Genomic DNA, 24424 nt, shown 5'->3' with positions numbered 1-24424 from the left:
CTTCCATCCTTCTGAGGTCGGTAAAATGAGTCACCTTTCTTGCTGGGAGGGAAGGGTAGATGACTGAGGAAGGCAATGGCAAACCACCCTGTAAAAAGTCTGCCGTGAAAACGTTGTGAAAGCAGCAGCACCCCAGAGTCGGAAACGACTGGTGCTTGCACAGGGGACTTCATTATGCGAAGGAAACTCAGAGTGGCTTACAATCTCCTTCCCCTTCCTACAACAGTCACCCTGTGAGGCAGGTGGGATTGAGAGAGCTCTCCCAAAAACTGCTCTTGAGCAGAACTGCTATGAGAGAGACTTATGACTGCTGACCCAAGGTCTCTCCAGCAGGTGCATGTGGAGGAGAGGAGAATCCAACCCGGTTCTCCCAGGTTTGGAAAAACCACTACACCAAAGAGGCACAGGGCTGCATGGAGCTCTTTTTCTCTTTTCCACCGAGGGATTTACCAAATTCAATTCAGAGATCCTGTTGTCTCCTCTACATTTTTATCTGAAGCATTCAAGTGTGCAGGAAGAAAAGAGGCTGAATCTTTCATTTTTTGTTCACGCCCAGAAGTATTTTTCTTCCAGAACCCAGTTCCTGCTGCAAATAGGCTTGCGACCAGAGCAGCCCTGGTGAAACCCTGGCAAAACTGAGGCACCGGAGGAGACAGATGCTAGGTGGGGTGCCATGTTCTTGGGCCACCATTAAAAAAAGCCCACAGGTGTCATTTCTTTGGCCAGATGTGGGAAGGGAATTCTCAGCCTGTAGATAAAGGTGCTGCACCCCGAGCCAAAAAGGAGGAAAGTTGATTACGGAAGTGTCAGGCATCGATATTTCCCAATAATCAGTCTTTTGTTGTTGAATCAAAAGTTGCTTTATTTAAGAAACTCAGCAGCTTTACCAAGGACACAGGCCCTGGAAGTAATGCCGGACACAGTTGAAATATAGGATCACTTCAAAGGGTATCATACAGATGCAAGTTGAGTCACGGGTTCAAAGGTTACTACATACTATCTCTTCTATTGCTAAGGAATTTAGGCTATTAAAAACATCTTCCTTCCTTCCTTCCTTTCTTTCAGCTCAGATAAGACTGCCTGTGTGAACCTGGGGGAGAGGCGGCATAAAAGTGGTAACAGCCAGGCTGTAGCATAAACATCCTTGGGCCAGATGGATTCATTACTTGCCCAAAGGTTGTAAAGGAAGGGTGACCTGTTCCTTGTCGAAGGAACCATTACGTTACAGAAATACGCATGCTTGACAGGAAGGAGGTTGTCCTTGAAAGGACAGCTTCTGGGAGAGCTCTCTGAGCCCCACCCACCTCACAGGGGGTCTGTGTGGGGGAGGAAGGGAAAGGAGATTGTGAGAGACTCTGAGATTCAGAGTGGAGGGCAAGATATAAATCCAATATCTTCTTCTTCTTCTCCATAGCCTTCAAGGTCCCTTCAGAAGGGATCTCTTAGGCCACATTTTGGGCAGCAGCTCACAGGAGCAGAGCTCTGGAACCTCTAAATTTTATTGTGCTGTTTCTTTCTTAACCGCCCCCCCGCCCCCCCCGCCCATACTTGCTTCTGGGCTCCATTGTTCAAACCCCCTGTGAGAATTTTGCTAAGCACTAAGATTTGACAAACTTTCTAATATTTTTCCCCACAAAAAAAGGAGAAAATAACATCTAAAGCAGACAGATGGAAACCTTCATCCTGCCACTGTGGACACAAAGGAGAAAGTCAATTTAAAAGTATGATGGGAGTAAGGTTTTATTATGACAATTCTAATTCAAGAAGCATTTGAAGGTAGATGCTGAGCTGATATAATTTAGGGCACCTTCCGTTGATGTCAGGGGGTGCGGCATATGCTAATGAGCTGTGCTAATGAGTTCCGGCACCTCTTTTTCTAGAAGAAGACTGCAGATGTATCCTCCCCCCCCGCCCTTCTCTCTGAATCAGAGACTCAGAGCGGCTTACAATCTCCTAGATCTTCTTCCCTCACAACAGACACCCTGTGAGGTGGGTGGGGCTGAGAGGGCTCTCCCAGAAGCTGCCCATAAGGAATAATGGAGTGCCCAGCAGACATTTCCCTCCCCCCACCCCTGCTTTCTGATGACCCTGAAGTGGGGGGAGACACTTGATTGATCTGAACACTAAGCAGGAACAGAAGAAGAAGAAGAAGACTGCAGATTTATACCCCGCCCTTCTCTCTGAATCAGAGACTCAGAGTAGCTTACAATCTCCCATATCTTCTCCCTCCACAACAGACACCCTGGGAGGTGGGTGGGGCTGAGAGAGCTCTGACAGAAAGTGCCCTTTCAAGGACAACTCCTTCGAGAGCTACGGCTGACCCAAGGCCATTCCAGCAGCTGTAAAACGATCCCTGATGAACTCTAATATGAGTTGTGCTTTTTCTTCCACATCACACTGGGTTACAGAATGAGGCCATATTTCCACCTTAGGGTTGCCGAAGTGGGTTCAGCTTCGTTTGGACAGTGAAGAGAGAGAGAGAGAGAGTGTACAGGGGAGGGGCCTATCTTGGTTGGAGACTGTACCGTCTTCTCTTGGATCAGAGAAAACCCCTTTGGGGTCAAGTGGGTACTAAATTGTTCCCTCCCCTTCATGATGCCCTCCTGGTTCTACAGCTTCTACCCACCCTGGTTATCTCAAAGTCTGCAATTTGCTAGGAGGCAGGGGAGATTGGTTCCCTCTAAACCCTGTTAGTGTGCGTTAGACCACAGTTTTTTAGCTTCCAGCGCACACATTTTTGTCTTGGTTCAGGAAAAATGACTCCGGGGTAAACTAATTTATGCAGTAGCTCACAGATTTAATGCCAGTAACTCACAAAGTAGAATTTCTGCCCATAAGACTCCATAGCTTAGAGGTTTCATGAGCCCTGACGAGGGAGAGCTGGAAGGGTTAACAGACCTGGAAGAGTTGCCAACCAGTTCCTGTTGCTGAACAACCTGCAGCTGGCTCATCAATCACTCTTCCGACATTCCAGGTACCAGTTCCTGTTGCTGACAATAAATCTCCTCCAAGCTGTCCCCCTCCCATCTCAAGAGTTCGAAGCAGGCTCCGGAAAGAACTTTCAGAGCGAAGACATGAGGCACGCTGATGCTTCAGATCTCACAGCCCTGAGTTCTAGCAGAGTCGCTGCCACCCAGGCAGCAGGTTGATTGAGGCTCCCATATAACTCCCACCCAGGACCTGGTAACCTTGTGGAAGCAACAAGTCCATTCTCTGGCTTGCATCCACGCTCCTTCGATGCTTGAATTCCTTGGGACCCTGACCCTTTGGCTTTTGGACACTGACTTCTGATTCCAGTTTGTGATTTTGCTTTGGTGACTTAGTCCCTGTCCTGGAGGAAAAATTTAGGCTGCTAGGCAGGAGGCTTAAGGCCAGGACCTCCAAGGTAGCCTTCTCGGAAGTGCTACCTGTTCCACGTGCATGGCAGGAGAGACAGGCACAAATTAGAAGTCTCAATGTGTGGATGAGACGATGGTGTAAGGAGGAAGGGTTTAAGTTTGTTAGGCACTGGGATGCTTTCTGGAACAAGCGGGAGCTGTACAAAAGAGACGGTCTCCACTTGTCCCCGGATGGAACCAGGCTGCTGGCGCTTAAAATCAAAAAGGTGGCAGAGCAGTTTTTAAACTAAATCTTGGGGGAAAGCCGACAGGAGATGAAATGTCTCTGGTTCGGGAGGACTCGTCTCAAAGAGATGAAGGGTTAGCTGCTATTTTTCTACCGGGTAACGGACCGGAGTTGTCCACTGTGAAGGTGACAAACAATATGGACTGTCTGCCAGTGTCTCGAGGCGGCAGGAGGAAGGTGGCGGGCCTAGCTCACCTGGGAAATTATAGATGTTTGTATGCAAATGCTAGAAGTGTTCAAAGTAAAATTGGTGAATTGGAATGTTTAGTGTTGGGAGAAAACATAGACATTGTGGGAATTTCAGAAACTTGGTGGAATGAGGAGAATCGGTGGGACACGGTGATTCCTGGATATAAGCTATATCGGAAGGATAGGGAGGGAAGGGTTGGAGGTGGGGTGGCTCTGTATGTCAGAGAGGATATACGGTCCAGTAAGACTGAGATCAGAGAATTAGATTCACTTTTAGAAATGCTTTGGGTTGAAATAGAGGGCCCAAAAGGAAATTTAACTATGGGAGTTTGTTATCACCCACCAAATCAAAAGAGAGAGGACGATTATAATATGATGGAAGGCTTAAAGATAGCGGCTAAACGTAAAAACTGTGTTGTAATAGGTGATTTTAACTACCCGCAGATTGATTGGGTCAATATGTGTTCTGGTCGAGAGAAAGAGATTGAGTTTCTTGATGCTCTCAATGACTGTGCTATGGAGCAGATGGTCTCAGAACCTACCAGGGGTGGGGCGATCCTGGATTTGGTCCTAAGTAATGCCCAAGACTTGGTGAGAGATGTAAAAGTGATTGCGCCGCTTGGGAGCAGTGACCATAATGTTATTGATTTCACCGTTTGTATAAATAGGGAGTTGTCCAAAAAAACCACCACAACCACGTTTAACTTTAAAAGGGGTAAATACACTGAGATGAGGAGGCATGTGAGGAAGAAACTGAAAGGAAAGGTACATATGGTCAAAACCCTTGGGGAAGCTTGGAGACTATTTAAAACTATAATCCTAGAAGCTCAGATAAAATACATACCACAAGTTAGGAAAGGCACAAACAGGCATAAGAAAAGGCCTGCGTGGTTAACAAACAAAGTAATGGAAGCTGTAAAAGGTAAGAAGGACTCCTTTAAGCGGTGGAAAACCAGTCCAAGTGAGATTAGTAAAAGGGAACACAGGCTGTGGCAAATCAAATGCAAGACTGTGATCAGGCAGGCAAAAAGGGACTATGAGGAGCATATTGCAAAAAACATAAAGACCAACAATAAAACTTTCTTCAAATATATTAGAAGTAGGAAACCAGCCAGGGAGGCAGTGGGGCCCTTGGATGACCATGGGGTAAAAGGATTACTGAAGGAGGATAGGGAAATGGCTGAGAAGCTAAATGAATTTTTTGCCTCCGTCTTCACTGTAGAAGACGAGAACTTTTTGCCCGCCCCAGAACCACTAATTTTGGAAGGGGTGTTGAAAGATTGAGGTGACAAATGAGGAGGTCCTACAACTGATAGACAAATTAAAAACTAATAAGTCACTGGGTCCGGATGGCATACATCCGAGAGTTCTGAAGGAACTCAAAGTTGAACTTGTGGATCTTCTAACAAAAATCTGTAATCTTTCATTGAAATCTGCCTCCGTTCCTGAGGACTGGAAGGTAGCAAATGTCACCCCCATCTTTAAAAAAGGTTCCAGAGGAGATCCGGGAAATTACAGGCCAGTCAGTCTGACTTCAATACCGGGAAAGTTGGTAGAAACCATTATCAAGGACAGAATGAGTAGGCACATTGATGAACACGGGTTATTGAGGAAGACTCAGCATGGGTTCTGCAAGGGAAGATCTTGCCTCACTAACCTGTTGCATTTCTTTGAGGGGGTGAACAAACATGTGGACAAAGGAGACCCGATAGATGTTGTTTACCTTGACTTCCAGAAAGCTTTTGATAAAGTTCCTCATCAAAGGCTCCTTAGAAAGCTTGAGAATCATGGAGTAAAAGGACAGGTCCTCTTGTGGATCAAAAACTGGCTGAGTAATAGGAAGCAGAGAGTGAGTATAAATGGGCAGTCTTCGCAGTGGAGGACGGTAAGCAGTGGGGTGCCACAGGGCTCGGTACTGGGTCCCATGCTCTTTAACTTGTTCATAAATGATTTAGAGTTGGGAGTGAGCAGTGAAGTGGCCAAGTTTGCGGATGACACTAAATTGTTCAGGGTGGTGAGAACCAGAGAGGATTGTGAGGAACTCCAAAGGGATCTGTTGAGGCTGGGTGAGTGGGCGTCAACGTGGCAGATGCGGTTCAATGTGGCCAAGTGCAAAGTAATGCACATTGGGGCTAAGAATCCCAGCTACAAATACAAGTTGATGGGGTGTGAACTGGCAGAGACTGACCAAGAGAGAGATCTTGGGGTCATGATAGATAACTCACTGAAAGTGTCAAGACAGTGTGCGTTTGCAATAAAAAAGGCCAATGCCATGCTGGGAATTATTAGGAAGGGAATTGAAAACAAATCAGCCAGTATCATAATGCCCCTGTATAAATCGATGGTGCGGTCTCATTTGGAGTACTGTGTGCAGTTCTGGTCGCCGCACCTCAAAAAGGATATTATAGCTTTAGAGAAGGTGCAGAGAAGGGCAACTAGAATGATTAAAGGGCTGGAGCACTTTCCCTATGAAGAAAGGTTGAAACGCTTGGGACTCTTTAGCTTGGAGAAACGTCGACTGCGGGGTGACATGATAGAGGTTTACAAGATAATGCATGGAATGGAGAAAGTAGAGAAAGAAGTACTTTTCTCCCTTTCTCACAATACAAGAACTCGTGGGCATTCAATGAAATTGCTGAGCAGACAGGTTAAAACGGATAAAAGGAAGTACTTCTTCAGCCAAAGGGTGATTAACATGTGGAATTCACTTCCACAGGAGGTGGTGGCGGCCACAAGTATAGCCACCTTCAAGAGGGGTTTAGATAAAAATATGGAGCAGAGGTCCATCAGTGGCTATTAGCCACAGTGTATGTGTGTATATAACATTTTTTGCCACTGTGTGACACAGAGTGTTGGACTTGATGGGCCGTTGGCCTGATCCAGCATGGCTTCTCTTATGTTCTCTTATGTTCTTATGACTTCCTGAACTTTGACCTTGGACTGGCTTTGGACTCCCGCCTACATGCACCCTGAGAATGTGGCAAGAGAAACCCCAGGTGGAAAGGAAAGGAGTGAGCTTACCCTTCATTCTCAGGCACAAATCAAACACAAACACACACACACACACACGGTCACAAGGGGCTTTGCAATGCAGAAGGTGGTATCAGGACTTGTAAAATGTGACTCCAGAGTAACCTGTAAATCTGGCCTCCCGTTGGGAAAAAAGGCAGGGAAGAAAGGAAATAAGCACGTTTCCCTCTTGCTCTGGAAGAGTTGTAAAGGGGCTACTCTGCAGTAAATTGGACTGCAGGCTCATCCCACGTGGAAAGCGATCGGTTCTATTTCCTAGCCTGCAGAAACATTAACACCACCCGATCCCGGATTTGCCTGGTTTTCACCCCATAGACAATGGGGTTTAGCATGGGGGGCACGATGGCAAAGAGGTTAGCCAGCAGGATGTGGACCGGGCGGGGGATGCTGTTCACAGCAAATCTGTAGACAAAGATTGAGAAAAAGGCCGGGACATAAAACATCAAAATGACACAGAGGTGAGAGCCACAGGTGCCCAGTGCTTTGGCCCGAGCGTCGTTGGATGGGAGCCGGAAGACGGTGCGCAGGATCAGTACATAGGAGATGGCAATAAAAATGGTATCTACTCCAGTGGTTAAGAGAGCCATTGCTAGGCCAAACCAGATGTTGAGCGTAATGTCTGCACAGGCCAGCCGGACGATTCCCATGTGCTCGCAAAATGTGTGGGAGATGACGTTGGGACCACAGAAAGGCAACCTAAGCAGGAGGATGGTCAGAGAAGCCATCAGACAAAAAGCTCGGACTGCGGCCGCCACGCCAATCTTCACTATCCGCGAGTGGGTCAGCAGAGTGCTGTACTGCAGCGGGTTGCAGATGGCAACGTACCGGTCGTATGCCATAGCTAGCAAGATGGCCGACTCGGCTACGAAAAGGAAGTGGATGATGAACATCTGAGTGACGCAGGCCTCGAAGGCAATCTCCTTGTCACTGAACCAGAAGATGCTGAGGGTTTTGGGCATGGTGGTGGTGGAGAGCACAAGGTCGGAAGAGGCCAACATGGCCAGGAAGAAGAACATGGGCTGGTGGAGGCTGCGCTCCTTGATGACGATGAAGAGAAGGAGACCGTTGCCCAGGAGGGCGAGGATGAACATGGAGCAGAAGGGGATGGACAGCCAGGCGTGAGCATCTTCCATGCCCTGAACACCAAGCAGGATACACTTGACTATTTTGAAGCGCGTGTGATTGGCAGTCGCCATGTGGGCAAAGGATCCTCTCTGGAGCTCCCCCTGTGGAAACAGCAAGGAAGTAGAAGAAGCAGAAGGAGGAGGAGAAGGAGGAGGAGAAGCAGAAGGAGAAGAAGGAGAAGGAGAAGAAGAAGAAGGAGGAGGAGGAGGAGAAGGAGAAGAAGAAGAAGGAGAAGGAGAAGGAGAAGAAGGAGAAGGAGAAGAAGAAGAAGAAGAAGAAGAAGAAGAAGAAGAAGAAGAAGAAGGAGGAGAAGGAGAAGGAGAAGAAGAAGGAGAAGGAGAAGAAGAAGGAGAAGGAGAAGAAGGAGAAGAAGAAGGAGAAGAAGAAGAAGGAGAATAATAATAATAATAATAATATTTATTTATATCCCGCCCTCCCCACCTCGGCAGGCTCAGGGCGGCTAACAACATTTTATAAAAACATACAATAGTAGATAAAAACCTTTAGATTTAACAATATAAAACATTAAAACATTAAACTTAATAACATTAAAACCAATCCAATAAGTACAGTTATTCAGCGGTATAGGTCTTCAAACCGCATTGGTGGGTCTTTAATTACCGATCTTCTTAGCAGTCCAAGTGTGCAAGTTTAAAAAGGGTGGTCTTGCAGGCCCTGCGGAACTGATCAAGAAGAAAGAGGAAAAGAAGAAAGAGGAGGAGAAGAAAAAATAGAAATTGGATTTATATCCTGCCCTATACTCTGAATCTCAGCGTCTCAGAGCTCACAATCTCCTTCCTCCCCCACAGCAGACACCCTGAGAGGTAGGTGGGGCTGAGAGAGCTCTCACAGCAGCTACCCTTTCAAGGACAACTCTGCCAGAACGATGGCTGACCCAAGGCCATAGCCGCAGCTCAAGCAGAAGAATGGGGGATCAAACCCAGTTCTCCCAGATACGAGCCTGCACCCTTAACCACTACACCAAACTGGCTCTCTCTGAAAGAAGGCAGCATGAGCAAAATGTGGGTTGAACTGGCCCTTCTGCTCTGCCCGCTGCATTAGTGTTCCTGCATAACGCTGGTAACTTTAATGGGGGGGGGGGGTGTAGAAGAAGGTTTATAGGATTAACTCCCCCTTCATAAAGGTTCAGCCACAGCACGTTTGTTGCATCAAATATCTGTTCATATTTCTACGGAAATTGCAACTAAATAGAGACAGAAGATTGTCACAGACATATTTGGGCCCTACAAGTCAAACAATTTTAATTTTAAACTACACAGTACGATGCTTTATGAGAGGTTAGAGAGAGGAATGCATTTAAAATAATGTTAAGGATTAGGACATTCTTATTTAGTATTTATGGAGTGATCTAGTTATAATAATAATAATAATTTTTTATTTCTATCCCGCCCTCCCCGCCGGAGCAGGCTCAGGGCGGCTCACAACATAAAATGCACAGTACATCAGTTATACTTATAAAAACATGGTTAAAACAAATTATAGATTATTAAAATTAACATTAACATTAACAATATGGCGTTATAAACATTAAATCTTCAATGGGATTCAGTAAATAGAAAGCATTTCCAGCAGTATTCCTAGCTTTATCACTAGTTGAAGGCCATCTTGAAGAGGTGAGTCTTATATGCAAAGGTTAAGAAAATGATTGGAACATTCTTCTTTGTCTAAGTCCACAGGTTCCCCTGAGGGTACTTCAATCAGGAGCTGAAAATTTGACATTGATCCCTGGGCTGAGGGAGGCAAGACTTAGAACAGAATAGAATCATAGAGCTGGAAGGGACCTCCAGGTTCATCTAGTCCAACCCCCTGCACAATGCAGGAAACTCACAAACACCTCCCCCTAAATTCACAGGATCTTCATTGCTGCCAGATGGCCATCTAGCCTCTGTTTAAAAACCTCCAAGGAAGGAGAGCCCACCACCTCCCGAGGAAGCCTGTTCCACTGAGGTACCGCTCTAATGGTCAGGAAGTTCTTCCTAATGTTGAGCCTGAAACTCTTTTGATTTAATTTCAACCCCTTGGTTCTGGTACTACCTTCGCGGGGCCACAAAAAAAACAATTCTGCACCATCCTCTCCATGACAGCCCTTCAAGTACTTGAAGATGGGGATCCTGTCACCTCTCAGCCACCTCTTTAAAACAACGCATACAACAGCCTTCTCTGTTGCCATCCCTTCCTGGTGGAATCAACTCCCAGAAGATGTCAGAGCCTTGCAGGACCTTATCCAGTTCCACGAGGCCTGTAAGACCACACTATTCCATCTTGCCTTCGACTGCAAATTATTAACTGAAATGATTGTAACATCAAATCTGCTATGCCATCCCCTAGGACACTAGATATGTAGGATGTCTATTAAGACTATTTGAATGCTCCCTATTTATCTATTTCAGGGGTGGCCAACGGTAGCTCTCCAGATATTTTTTGCCTACAACTCCCATCAGCCCCAGCCAGCATGGCCAAATTATTTATTCCATTGTATTGTAATTAGCACTTGATCGTTAATGTAGCTTAATTTCTTTATATGACCATATGAAGCTGCCTTCTACTGAATCAGACCCCCCTGGGTCCATCAGAGTCAGTCTTGTCTCCTCAGACTGGCAGCTGCTCTGCAGGGTCTCCAACTGAGGTTTTTCAGTCTATTTGCCTGGACCCTTTTTAGTTGGAGATGCCGGGGATTCCACCTGGGACCTTCTGCTTCCCAAGCAGATGCTCTACCACTGAGCCACAGCCCCATTCATGGCTCTCCAGGGACTCAAGTTGAGGTTTTCCACACCTATTATACTTGGAATCTTTGAGTTGGAGATGCCGGGGATTGAACCTGGGACCTTCTGCTTCCCAAGCAGATGCTCTACCACAGAGCCACCGTGGCTCTCCAGGGTCTCAAGCTGAGGTTCTTCACGCCTACTTGCCTGGACCCTTTTTAGTTGGAGATGCCAGAGATTGAACCTGGGACCTTCTGCTTCCCATGCAGATGCTCTACCACTGAGCCACAGCCCTATTCATGGCTCTCCAGGGTCTCAAGCTGAGGTTTTCCACACCTATTATACTTGGAATCTTTTTAGTTGGAGATGCCGGGGATTGAACCAGGGACCTTCCGCTTACCAAGCAGATGCTCTACCACTGAGCCACCATCCCCTCCCCTATATTGTCGTTGCTTTTATAATTAAGAATTGTGAGCCATCCTGAGCCTGCTTTGGCAGGGGGGATGGGATGTAAATCAAATAAACTATAAACTATGTCAGTATAAACAGTGATATGAAGAATAAAGCATAAGAGTTAGACAGTGAACCCTCAGAAGACCACTCCATGGGACAATGCTAACCAAGAATCTGATTTCTCCTCACTCCTGGTATCCATTAAATATCAATGCAATGCAAATCATAAAATGTTCTCCTGATAGTGTCAAGGGGCCTTGTCACGTCTGCTTAGGGAGGGATGGTGGCTCAGGGGTAGAGCCTCTGCTTGGGAAGCAGAAGTTCCCACGTTCAATCCCCGGCATTTCCAGCTAAAAGGGGTCCAGACAAATAGGCATGAAAAACCTCAGCTTGAGATCCTGGAGAGCCTCTGCCAGTGAGTAGACTCTGATGGACTGAGGGTCTGATTCAGTATAAGGCAGCTTCATATGTAGGGGAAGGATGGTGGTTGAGTGGTAGAGCATCTGCTTGGTAAGCAAAGGTCAGGTTCAATCCCCGGCATCTCCAACTAAGAAGGGTCCAGGCAAGGAGGCATGAAAAACCTCAGCTGGAGACCCTGCAGAGCCGCTGCCAGTCTGAGTAGACAATATTGACTTTCATGGACCCAGGGGGGTCTGATTCAGTATAAGGCAGCTTCATATGTAGGGGAGGGATGGTGGTTGAGTGGCAGAGCATCTGCTTGGTAATCAGAAGGTCCCCGGTTCAATCCCTGGCATCTCCAACTAAAAAGGGTCCAGGCAAAGAGGTGTGGAATACCTCAGTTTGAGTCCCTGGAGAGCTGCTGCCTGTCTGAGTAGACAAGACTGACTTTGATGGACTGAGGGGGGTCTGATTCAGCAGAAGGCAGCTTAAGGTGTTCATATGCTGCCAGTCTTCCTGCTTTCTGTAAATTTGATGGATATGTTGTGGAACGTTGCTTTTCCCTACTTGTTTTCTCTTTTGCCTGTAATACATGAAGTATCCGCTCTGCCCTGGTAGAGAGGCCAGGTCTGGACTTCAAGGACATGATCTCTCTGAACAGAGACTGTCTCAACACCTGTTAGCATGCAATGGGGGACTGGGTGAGAAAATGTTCTCTGTGCAGGCTTTGTGCTATGAATTTTGGCAGGCTGGTAACAGCCTGGGAGAGGGTCTATAGCCAGATCTGACACAAAAAATCATATCTGCTGTGATGCATGTATCAATAAAATCCCTTTTCTGAATCTCAGCAAGAGGCCTGATCATTGAGAACAGCTCAGGAGCTGGCAGATAGCAGATAAGCGTCTAAGATGTCAATCTGAATAACAGAGGTACGTTAATCACGCTATAGGAGATCATTATAAAGATGGTTATACTATGGGCAAAATAAATAAGCATATAGACAATGCCCCACATGCTGATTTGGCTTTCCAAACCAAACTTTTCAGTACCCTGATGAAACAATAGCTGTTCTGGAGGAAAGCTGTACCTGTTAAACTGGACCTGCTTTGGAGGACTTGTGCAGTACCGAGATTCAGACAGAAGCGCTGAGCCCACAGGCGTCGCTCAGGTTTACTCTCCGCTTAGCTGCAAACCATGGTTTAAGCCTCCATGACATTCTTTTTATTTCACCCTTAGCCCTCCTAAGTCCCCATAGGATTTAGAATCATAGAGTTGGAAGGGACCTCTAGGGTCATCTAGTCCAACCCCCTGCACAATGCAGGAAACTCACAAATACCTCCCCCTAAATTCACAGGATCTTCATTGCTGTCAGATGGCCATCTAGCCTCTGTTGAAAAACCTCAAAGGAAGGAGAATCATAGAGTTGGAAGGGACCTCCAGGGTCATCCAGTCAACCCCCTGCACAATGCAGGAAACTCACGAATACCTCCCCCTAAATTCACAGGATCTTCATTGCTGTCAGATGGCCATCTAGCCTCTACTTAAAATCCTCCAAGGAAGGAGAGCCCACTACCTCCCAAGGAGGAAGCCTGTTCCACTGTCAGGAAGTTCTTTCTCATGTTGAGCCAGAAACTCTTTTGATTCAATTTCAACCCATTGGTTCTGGTCCTACCTTCTGGGGTCACAGAAAACAATTCCACACCATCCTCTAGATGACAGCCCTTCAAGTACTTGAAGATGGTGATCCTATCACCTCTTATCCACCTCCTCTCCAGGCTAAACATCCCCAGCTCTTTCAACCTTCCTTCCTTCTTAAAATGCGGTGCCCAAAACTGAACACAAGACTCCAGGTGAGGTTTCACCAGAGCAGAGTAAAGCGATACCATCACATCACGTGATCTGGACACTAGACTTCTGCTGATACAGTCTAAAATTGCATTTGACTTGCGTTAAAAGACCCCGTTAAGATACCAAGGGACAGTATTCTTAGACTGCTGAAACCACCAGATATCCACTCCATACCTCCTTCTTCAGTGAAGCAAGACTTCAGTAGAAAGGGGAGAGATTAACTACGCTGGTGTCAGTGAGGAGCCAAAGGCTGGTAAGCACTGACAGGGCTGGTAGACGGCTTCCTCTCTCAGAAACTGGAGGGCAGGAGGCGCTCAGGCCTTCCAGGCCAGCTCAGTTACATCCCTGGGTATTAAAGACATCTTAAAACCTTTGTCAGATTTTCAAAATATAAAAAACCAGCTTTCTGTGTCTTGGGGGAAGCCTAAAAGAGCAGGGAGGTGACAAGATGGGTAAATGCCCCAATCTGCAAAGGGAATCGGAGACTTTATGACCTGATTGGTCTGACTTTGGTGCCAGGGAAACGGCAGGTGTGTCTTGAGCATCCTGGAAACCGTCCAATGCTCTGCGGAAGGCCGAGGAAGGAATCCTGCCAGACTCATTTGGTCACTTTTGGGGGTACAAGGAACGAGCCTGGTTGTTCATGGAAATGGTGCGGAGGTCATTTCAGCAAATCACTTGACTAAATTCCCCAGAATATTTTGGTTGGCAAACTGGAATCTGGAGGAGAGCTCCAGCATAACTATCTGACTGAGGGAACTTTGGCTCTCGAAAGCTCCTTCCCTGGGAATCTGTAAGGCTCTTCGGGACTGGAATCCAGAGGTCCTGCTGTGGACATCCATAATGCCAGCCTCCCAGGACAGAAGGGCTCCGCTCTTTCCCGAAGATGCCTGGCCTCCTCTGCAGCACCAGCTCCAGTTCTGGGTGACAGACTGTAACATGCTCAGAGGAAGTCCGAGCAGCAGGGAGGGACCCCGGAGAAGTTGCATTTTCTTTCTTCCCCTCCAGGCTCCTGAACTGCCTCCCTTTCGGCTCTTCTGGGCAGGGGGTTGCCAACTCTGGCTGGGGAGGTTCCTGGGGCTAAGCAAGCAGCACCCACCGTGTTTGAGGAGGGGAGGGAGGCGATGCCAGAGAGCCCCCCCCTCCCCAAAGCAGCCAGGATTGGCCTGGGCAGCCTGTCCAGCACCTGTAAACTCCAGGCACCACCGGGAGGCTGGGAACCCGAGCCCGCCTGCTTCCCCTGGAGGCCCTCTCTCCTCTCTGTCCTGGGCCGTGACCCCCTCTCCTCCTGCCTGCCCAGTTGCAGTCCTGCTTCCTGAAAGTGATCCCACCTGCTCTCTGGTTTCTCCCGGACTGGTTTGGTTCCCGGTGCAACCCGCCGCGTCCATCGGGGACAGCAGTCGCAGTGGGGGAGCCTCCTCCGATTCTGTCTGCGACCCCCGGTCTGCTAGGGAGACCAAGGAGGACTCACCAGGCTGCCTCCGCTCGGCTCCGAGTGCTCCGCTTTGCGATGCAGAGAAAGGCTCCGTCGCGCCAAGCAGCCCCGGCCGCGGCCAGTGGAGCCCTGCTTTGTCCTGCCTGGCCCAGATCCCGCCCCCCGGGGACAGAGCCCAGCCCAGGCATCCAAAAACCAGAGCAGCAGCCGCCGCAGCCGGGCGGGGATCCTTCAGGAGGCTCCAAGGCGGAGTCCCCAAGGGCGTCCCGCGTCCCCAGAGCGAGCGTCTCTTCTGCCTCTCCCTTCGGGCTCGCTCCAGCGGATGGGGGGGGGGGGCGGGCGGGCTCGAGGGGGCAGCTGCTGCCTCAGGAGACGACAGAGCCCGGCTGGCCTCCTGGCAGGAGAAGGGCAGCCGCCCCCAGCAAGAGCGCAACTCCTCCTCTCCGGTGCGCCCTGGCGCCTCCACCAGTTTTGCCAGCCTCACCCCGCCCCGCCCCGCTCCAGGCGCGCTTCCGCCGGGTGTGGGGGCTCCTTCCCGGGCCCCAGGGGAAGCCCTGACCCCCCCGCCCCATCCAAGACCTCAGGGGCCGGCAGAGGGCTGACCCTCGGAGCCCCCGATGCACCCCCGCCCCAAGCAGAAGGAGGGAGGGCGGGCCCCTGAAACCTGGCCGGGGGAGCGGAGAGGAGCTGCCCGCTCACGGCCTTTCAGCGGAGGCAAGGCTTTAAAATACTTCCACAAAACTTCAGGCAACCATAAATCATGAAATAAAGTGCAATCCATGCGTGTGTGAGGGTTTCATGCAAAGCGCTTGAGAACTTCCTGAGGGTGATGCAACCAGGCCATTTCGTGTTGCACAATGTCACGTGACCACGAGAGAGATCTTGGGGTTGTGGTAGAGAACTCACTGAAAATGTCGAGACAGTGTGCGATGGCAATACAAAAGGCCAACGCCATGCTGGGAATTATAAGGAAGGGAACTGAAAACAAATCAGCCAGTATCATAATGCCCCTGTATAAATCGATGGTGCGGTCTCATTTGGAATACTGTGTGCAGTTCTGGTCGCTGCACCTCAAAAAGGATATTATAGCATTGGAAAAAGTCCAGAAAAGGGCAACTAGAATGATTAAAAGTTTGGAACACTTTCCCTATGAAGAAAAATTAAAACGCGTGGGGCTCTTTAGCTTGGAGAAACGCCGACTGCGGAGTGACATGATAGAGGTTTATAAGATTATGCATGGGATGGAGAAAGTAGAGAAAGAAGTACTTTTCTCCCTTTCTCACAATACAAGAACTTGTGGGCATTCCATGAAATTGCTGAGCAGTCGGGGTAGAACGGATAAAAGGAAGTCCACCCAAAGGGTGATTAGCATGTGGAATTCACTGCCACAGGAGGTGGTGGCGGCTACAAGCACAGCCAGCTTCAAGAGGGGATTGGATAAACATCTGTAGCAGAGGTCCATCAGTGGCTGTTAGCCACAGCATATTATTGGAACTGTCTGGGGCAGTGATGCTCTGTATTCTTGGTGCTTGGGGAGCACAGTGGAAGGCCTTCTAGTGTCCTGGCCCCACTGGTGGTCATCCTGATGGCACCTGGATTTTTTTAGCCATTGTGTGACACAGAGTGTTGGACTGGAGGGGCCATTGGCCTGATCCAACAGGGCTTCTCTTATGTTCTTATGTGACACACAGTGTTGGACTGGAGGGGCCATTGGCCTGATCCAACAGGGCTTCTCTTATGTTCTTATGTGGCACAGAGTGTTGGACTGGAGGGGCCATTGGCCTGATCCAACAGGGCTTCTCTTATGTTCTTATGTGACACAGAGTGTTGGACTGGAGGGGCCATTGGCATGATCCAAAAGGGCTTCTCTTATGTTCTTATGTGACACAGAGTGTTGGACTGGAGGGGCCATTGGCCTGATCCAACAGGGCTTCTCTTATGTTCTTGTGTGACACAGAGTGTTGGACTAGAGGGGCCACTGACCTGATCCAACAGGGCTTCTCTTATGTTCTTATGAGACACAGAGTGTTGGACTGGAGGGGCCATTGGCCTGATCCAACAGGGCTTCTCTTATGTTCTTATGTGACACAGAGTGTTGGACTGGAGGGGCCACTGGCCTGATCCAACAGGGCTTCTCTTATGTTCTCATGTGACACAGAGTGTTGGACTGGAGGGGCCACTGGCCTGATCCAACAGGGCTTCTCTTATGTTCTTGTGTGACACAGATTGTTGGACTGGAGGGGCCATTGGCCTGATCCAGCAGGGCTTCTCTTATTTTCTTATGTAGCTCCTATTATGTTCTACTGTTTTTGTTGTTTTGAAATGTTGTCATGTTTTATGTGGCCATTGGTTTGTGAGCTGCCCTGAGTCTGCTTCGGTGGGGAGGTGGAATCTAGGTCGAATAAAATAAATAAATGACCAGTTGCTTTGGGTGGGGCAGCAAAGCAGCAACAGCAAAGGCAGCCTTAAAAAGCTGCCCTCTGCTTTGATACTCAAGACCCCCTGGCCTTGCAGGTGTGTGTGGAAGAACAAAGCCCAATAGAAAATCACTTCCACCCTAACCGCTGCTTCTCCTTCAAACTGCTACCCCAGTCTGGTGTAGTGGTGAAGTCTGCGGACTCTTCTCTGGGAGAACCAGGTTTGATTCCCCACTCCTCCACTTGCACCTGCTGGAATGGCCTTGGGTCAGCCAGTGCTCTCGGAGAGTTGTCCGACCCACCTCATAGAGTGTCTGTTGTGGGGGAGGAAGGTAAAGGAGATTTTAAACCAATTTGAGTCTCTGAGATTCAGAGTGGAGGGCTGGATACAAATCCAATATTTCTTAGGAGAGCCAGTTTGGTGTAGTGGTTAAGTGCATGGACTCTTATCTGGGAGAAATGGGTTTGATTCCCCACTCCTCCACTTGCAGCTGCTGAAATAGCCTTGGGTCAGCCAGAGCTCTCACAGGAGTTGTCCTTGAAAGGGCAGCTTCTGTCAGAGCTCTCTCATCCCCACCCACCTCACAGGGTGTCTATTGTGGGGGGAGAAGATATAGGAGATTGTGAGCCTCTCTGAGTCTCTGAAATTTGGAATGGAGGGCAGGATACAAATCCAATACCTTCTTATTTTTCTCTTAAAGGCACAGATATCAGCCCCATCAGAGGTTTCATTTTTTACTCTGCCATTTTCTCGCTTAGCATCTGGTCCCAGCAGTATCCAGATTCCTCCAGCAGGCCCAGCGGGTGATCTTAGCCTCCCTCCAGGCTTCCAGTGATCTGAAAGCACTTGGGGTACAGCTGGGGCAGCATCTTGTGACATGCATAGCACCGTGTGGAGCTTCTTAGGGGAGGGATGGTGGCTCAGTGGTAGAGCATCTGCTTGGTAAGCAGAAGGTCCCAGGTTCAATCCCCGGCATCTCCAACTAAAAAGGGTCCAGGCAAGTAGGCGTGAAAATCCTCAGCTTGAGACCCTGGAGAGCCATGAATGGGGCTGTGGCTCAGTGGTAGAGCATCTGCTTGGTAAGCAGAAGGTCCCAGGTTCAATCCCCGGCATCTCCAACTAAAAGCGTCCAGGCAAATAGGTGTGAAAAACCTCAGTATGAGATCCTGGAGAGCCGCTGCCAGTCTTAGTAGACAATACTGACTTCGATGGACTGAGGGACTGATTCAGTATAACACAGCTTCATATGTTCATATGTTCTTCTGGATATCCCAATCTTCCCTTCCCTACAACCAGCTTCACTCTTCCTGAGGACTGCTATGAAGTACCATCTCCTCCGACGTGGTTTACACAGTCATAGAATCAGAGAGCTGGAACTTGGGAGAGACCTTGAGGGACATCTAGTCCAACCCCCTGCACAATGCAAGAACTTCACAAATACCTCCCCCACACACACATCCCCAGTGCCCCCTGCTCCATGCCCAGAAGATGGCAAATACCTCCAGGATCCCTGGCCAAACTGATCTGGAGGAAAACCACTGCCTGACCCCAAAGTGGCAATTAGCATTTCTCTGGGTGTGTAAGAAAGGGCCATGAGAACTAAGCACTGAAGCCTGCCCTTCCTGCCCCCCTTCCCATAGAATCATAGAGTTGGAAGGGATCTCCAGGGTCATCTAGTCCAACCCCTGCACAAGGCAGGAAACCCACAAACCCCTCCCCCTAAATTCACAGGATCTTCATTGCTGTCTGATGGCCATCCAGCCTCTGTTTAAAATCCCCCAAGGAAGGAGAGCCCACCACCTCCCGAGGAAGCCTATTCATGGAATCCTAGAGTTGGAAGGGACCTCCAGAATCATCTAGTCCAACCCCCTGCACAAGGCAGGAAACCCACAAACCCCTCCCCCTAAATTCACATGATCTTCATTGCTGTCAGATGGCCATCTAGCCTCTGTTTAAAAACCTCCAAGGAAGGAGAGCCCATCACCTCCCCAGGAGGAAGCCTGTTCCACTGAGGAATTGCTCTAAAAGTCAGGAAGTTCTTCCTAATGTTGAGCCCGAAACTCTTTTGATTTCATTTCAACTCATTGGTTCTCTTTCTACCTTCTGGGACCACAGAAAACAATTCCACCCCATCCTCTACTTGAGATGGTGATCATATCACCTCTCAGTTACCTAAACATGCCCAGCTCCTTCAACCTTTTTTCATAGGACAGTCTCCAAACCCCTCACCATCTTCGTCGCCCTCCTCTGGACCCATTCCAGCTTGTCTATATCCTTCTTAAAATGTGGTGCCCAAAACTGAACACAAGACTCCAGGTGAGGTCTTACCAGAGCAGAGTAAAGCGATAGCATCACTTCTCGTGATCTGGACACTAGACTTTTTTTGATACAGTCCAAAATTTAATTTGCCTTTTCATGCAAATGTTCCATGATCTGCCTAAATTCACAGGATCCTCATTGCTGTCAGATGGCCATCTAGCCTCTGTTTGAAAACCTCCAAGGAAGAAGAGCCCACCACCTCCCGAGGAAGCCTGCTCCACTGAGGAATTGCTCTAACGGTCAGGAAGTTCTTCCTATTGTACAGGTCATCTACCAAGTCTTTGGTATGATCAGTTCCTACAACTTGTCCTTTGGAACCAGCCAGTCATGCAAAGCAGACTCTGAGAATTCTGCTTCCTGAACCTACACTAAGGGCTTTGGAACCTTCATATCACTACTCAATTCTGTCATTGAGCCAGTTTGGTGTAGTGGTTAAGAGTGCGGACTCTTATCTGAGAGAACTCAGCAACTGCAAGTGGGCAACATTTTTTGCCACTGTGTGACACAGAGGGTTGGACTTGATGGGCCGTTGGCCTGATCCAACATGGCTTCTCTTATGTTCTTATGTTAACTGGGTTTGATTCCCCACTCCACCACTTGCACCTGCTAGCAGGGCCTTGGGTCAGCCATAGCTCTGGCAGAGGTTGTCCTTGAAAGGGCAGCTGCTGTGAGAGCCCTCTCCAGCTCCACCCACCTCACAGTGTGTCTGTTGTGGGGGAGGAAGGGAAAGGAGATTGTGAGCTGCTCTGAGACTCTTCGGAGTGGAGGGCGGGATATAAATCCAATATCTTCATCTACCTCACAGGGTGTCTGTTTTGGGGAGGAAGGGAAAGGAGATTGTGAGCTGCTCTGAGACTCTTGGGAGTGGAGGGTGGGATATAAATCCAATATCTTCATCTACCTCACAGGGTGTCTGTTGTGGGGGAGGAAGGTAAAGGAGATTGTGAGCCGCTCTGAGACTCTTCGGAGTGGAGGGCGGGATATAAATCCAATATCTTCATCTACCTCACAGGGTGTCTGTTGTGGGGGAAGAAGGGAAAGGAGATTGTGAGCCCCTCTGAGACTCTTCGGAGTGGAGGGCGGGATATAAATCCAATATCTTCATCTACCTCACAGGGTGTCTGTTGTGGGGAAGGAAGGGAAAGGAGATTGTGAGCCCCTCTGAGACTCTTTGGAGTGGAGGGTTGGATATAAATCCAATATCTTCATCTACCTCACAGGGTGTCTGTTGTGGGGGAGGAAGGGAAAGGAGATTGTGAGCCCCTCTGAGACTCTTCGGAGTGGAGGGCGGGATATTAATCCAATATCTTCATCTACCTCACAGGGTGTCTGTTGTGGGGGAGGAAGGGAAAGGAGATTGTGAGCCGCTCTGAGACTCTTCGGAGTGGAGGGCGGGATATAAATCCACTATCTTCATCTACCTCACAGGGTGTCTGTTGTGGGGAAGAAGGGAAAGGAGATTGTGAGCCGCTCTGAGACTCTTCGGAGTGGAGGGCGGGATATAAATCCAATATCTCCATCTACCTCACAGGGTGTCTGTTGTGGGGGAGGAAGGGAAAGGAGATTGTGAGCCGCTCTGAGACTCTTCGGAGTGGAGGGCGGGATATAAATCCAATATCTCCATCTACCTCACAGGGTGTCTGTTGTGGGGGAGGAAGGGAAAGGAGATTGTGAGCCGCTCTGAGACTCTTCGGAGTGGAGGGCGGGATATAAATCCAATATCTCCATCTACCTCACAGGGTGTCTGTTGTGGGGGAGGAAGGGAAAGGAGATTGTGAGCCGCTCTGAGACTCTTCGGAGTGGAGGGCGGGATATAAATCCAATATCTCCATCTACCTCACAGGGTGTCTGTTGTGGGGGAGGAAGGGAAAGGAGATTGTGAGCCGCTCTGAGACTCTTCGGAGTGGAAGGCGGGATATAAATCCAATATCTTCATCTACCTCACAGGGTGTCTGTTGTGGGGGAAGAAGGGAAAGGAGATTGTGAGCCCCTCTGAGACTCTTCGGAGTGGAGGGCGGGATATAAATCCAATATCTCCATCTACCTCACAGGGTGTCTGTTGTAGGGGAGGAAGGGAAAGGAGATTGTGAGCCGCTCTGAGACTCTTCGGAGTGGAGGGCGGGATATAAATCCAATATCTCCATCTACCTCACAGGGTGTCTGTTGTGGGGGAGGAAGGGAAAGGAGATTGTGAGCCGCTCTGAGACTCTTCGGAGTGGAGGGCGGGATATAAATCCAATATCTTCTTCTTCTTCATATCATTATTTAACTATCCCAGCACTGATGTATTGATTTGTTGCATTTTGTAATATGAGCCTGGAATGTGTGTATATTTGTTGGACCTCTGAAGAAGACCATTTGAAGTCGAAATAAGTCAAGTCATGTGGTTTCCCACTGTGGATGTATGATTTTACTAAGTAAGAGTCAGTTTGGTGTAGTGGTTAAGTGCAGACCCTTATCTGGGAGAACCAGGTTTGATTCCCCACTCCTCCGCTTGCAGCTGCTGGGATGGCCTTGGGTCAGCCAAAACTCTCACAGGAGTTGTCCTTGAAAGAGCAGCTGCTACAAGAGCTCTCTCAGCCCCACCCATCTCATAGGGTGTCTGTTGGGGGGGGGAGGTAAAGGAGATTGTGATAGCTCTGAGATACAGAGTATTGGGCAGGATATAAATCCAATATCATCTTCTTGAAGATCCTGTGAATTTAGGGGGAGGTATATGTAACAAACACAAATTTGAGCAGACTTCGGAGGATGGTGGAAGACAGGAGGGCCTGGCGTGACTTTGTCCATGGGGTCGCAAAGAGTCCGGCTGGACTGTGCGACTGAGCAACAACAACAACAATTTGTGAGTTTCCTGCCTTGTGCAGGAGGTTGGACTAGATGACCCTGGAGGTCCCTCCCAACTCCAGGATTCTTTGATTCTTCTTAAGGAGGCTAATGATGGGCCTCTAAATGCTTTTAACTTTCTGTAATAAATACATGTATTTCTGGTTACGGTTTTACTTTAGATCCTGCTTTTAATTGTTGGCCCTTACTGCATATTACCCTTTCCGCTTCCTAATTCTTATGACCTTCCAATCACTGGCTTTGCAGGAGCTCTTAAGCCCAGGCGTGCTGCTGCCCCCTTGACTTCTCCCCCAAACCGGAGTCCAGGCCCCCCCCCCGTCCCCCGGTGCAGAACACCCACATTTCCCCATCGTATCCTGGGGTCCCTCCTTGCCTAACTGTGGGGGGCATCCACAGGCCTTTGGCACCTAAACTGGAAGAGGACTACCACCCTACACTACCGAGGAATTGCGATCACTACAGGCTCACTGTTAGTAAGCCCGGTTGTTGCGGGTTCAGGAGAGTCCACCTGGGGCTTGCCTTTTGCCCAATGGCCACAATCCATGTAGCAAAGAGGGGCAGGAAAGCCCCACCTGGACTCTCCTGAATCCACAGCATTCCTTCAAAAACTTTGTCTGGCTTGGTGGTTTCATCAGTGCCGGATTCAACCCTCTGGAGGCCCCTCCACAGTCAAAATCTTGGGGGGGGCTTGCAAATTAGAGTGCCCGCCCCGCCGCCCCCGGCCCCCACTGCAGCCTGCAGGCCCCTCCTCCAAAGCCCCCTGGACAAAGCTGCGGGAGGAGAGGCAGAGAGAAGCAAACTTGGCAACGACGCCAGCAGCAGCCGCACCAGGCAAGTCCAGCAAAGAGTGGTTCAGTGGCTGGCTGCGTGTGCAGGCGGGGAGGGCTGCAAGCAGGGGGGAAACTGAAGGGGGGGGGGGGAGCTGGCCCAGGGCACCTAAAAGCATGGCAGCCCATAGGCTAGTGCCTCCTTGGCCTATTTGCTAATCCGGCTCTGGGTTCCATTTTGGCAGGGAAGGATCCAGCGCCAGATTAAACTCTCTGGAGGCCCCCAGGCAATTGAAATCTGGGGGGGGGGGGGGGGATGGTGGCTTGCAAATGATCTCAGAATCTGAGTGCCCCCCCATCACCCAACTCTCCCCCCACCCCCCAGCCTGCAGGCCCCTTCTCAAAAGCCCCTTGGAGAAAGCTGCGGGGGAGAGACAGAGAGAGGCAAACTTGGCGACGACGCCAGCAGCAGCCGCACCAGGCAAGTCGGGCAAAGAGCGGGGAGGGCTGCAAGGGGGGGGGGGGAATGGGGGGGAAAGCTGGCCCGGGCAGTGCCTACTTGGCCTCATTGTTAATCCGGCTCTGGAAGGAGCCCCCAACCCGGGGGGGGGGGGGGAAACGCGCCGGAGCGGGGCTGGCCACCCTGGGGAAGCGCAATGGCGCGCAGCCCTTCCTTGCTGCGGGAGAGGAGGAGTTGCGCTCTTGCTCGGGACTGCTGCCTTTGCGCCTTGCCGCCGTCTCCTCTCCTAAGGCGGCAGCAGCAGCCCCCCTTGAGCCCCTGGCTGGCCGGGAGGGCTGGCGACAGCCCGAAGGGACAGCGCAGGCGAGACGCGCGCTCGGAGGGACGCGGGGCGCCCGTGGAGAGTGCGCCTTGGAGCTCCCCGAAGGCTCCCCAGCCGGCTGCGGCTGCTCTGGTTCCTGGGTCCCCGGGCTGGGCTCTGCCGGGCCGCCACTGGCCAGGCTCCAAGCCCCTCCGCCCCCCACCCCCGGGGGATCTGGGCCAGGCAGACAAAGCAGGGCTCCACTGGCCGCGGCTGGGGCTGCTTGGCGGGACGGAGCCGGTCTCTCTCCTCCGCCAAGCGAAGCCGCTGGAGCGCAGGGGAGCGGAGGCAGCCTGGTGAGTCCTCTTGGCCGCCTTCTTCAGCGCCCACGGGGGGCGCGGGGGGGGTCCCTCCCAGGCAGAAACGGAGGCGGTTCTCCAGCTGCGGTGGCTGCACTGATGGACGTGGCGGGTTGGATCCCGAACA

The 24424-nt window shown here is 49.9% G+C and overlaps 1 protein-coding gene across 1 annotated transcript; it reads right to left on the bottom strand.

The window, feature by feature from the left end:
• Positions 1 to 7091: 7091 nt before the first annotated feature.
• On the bottom strand, positions 7092 to 8039 carry LOC132565749 (olfactory receptor 52B2-like). Its single transcript, XM_060230485.1, has one exon. It carries the CDS (start codon positions 8037 to 8039, stop codon positions 7092 to 7094), a length of 948 nt encoding a protein of 315 aa, XP_060086468.1.
• Between the last annotated feature and the right edge of the window lie 16385 nt (positions 8040 to 24424).

Source organism: Heteronotia binoei, unplaced genomic scaffold (assembly GCF_032191835.1).
Source record: "Heteronotia binoei isolate CCM8104 ecotype False Entrance Well unplaced genomic scaffold, APGP_CSIRO_Hbin_v1 ptg001539l, whole genome shotgun sequence".
In the NCBI taxonomy this organism is placed as follows: Eukaryota; Metazoa; Chordata; class Lepidosauria; order Squamata; family Gekkonidae; genus Heteronotia; species Heteronotia binoei.
Note: the sequence above shows the minus strand (reverse complement) of the source record. Positions and strands in the feature narration are given on the sequence as shown.

Coding starts and splice junctions, on each gene's coding strand:
- LOC132565749 (XM_060230485.1), bottom strand. CDS start 8,039: ATGGCGACTGCCAATCACACGCGCTTCAAAATAGTCAAGTGTATCCTG.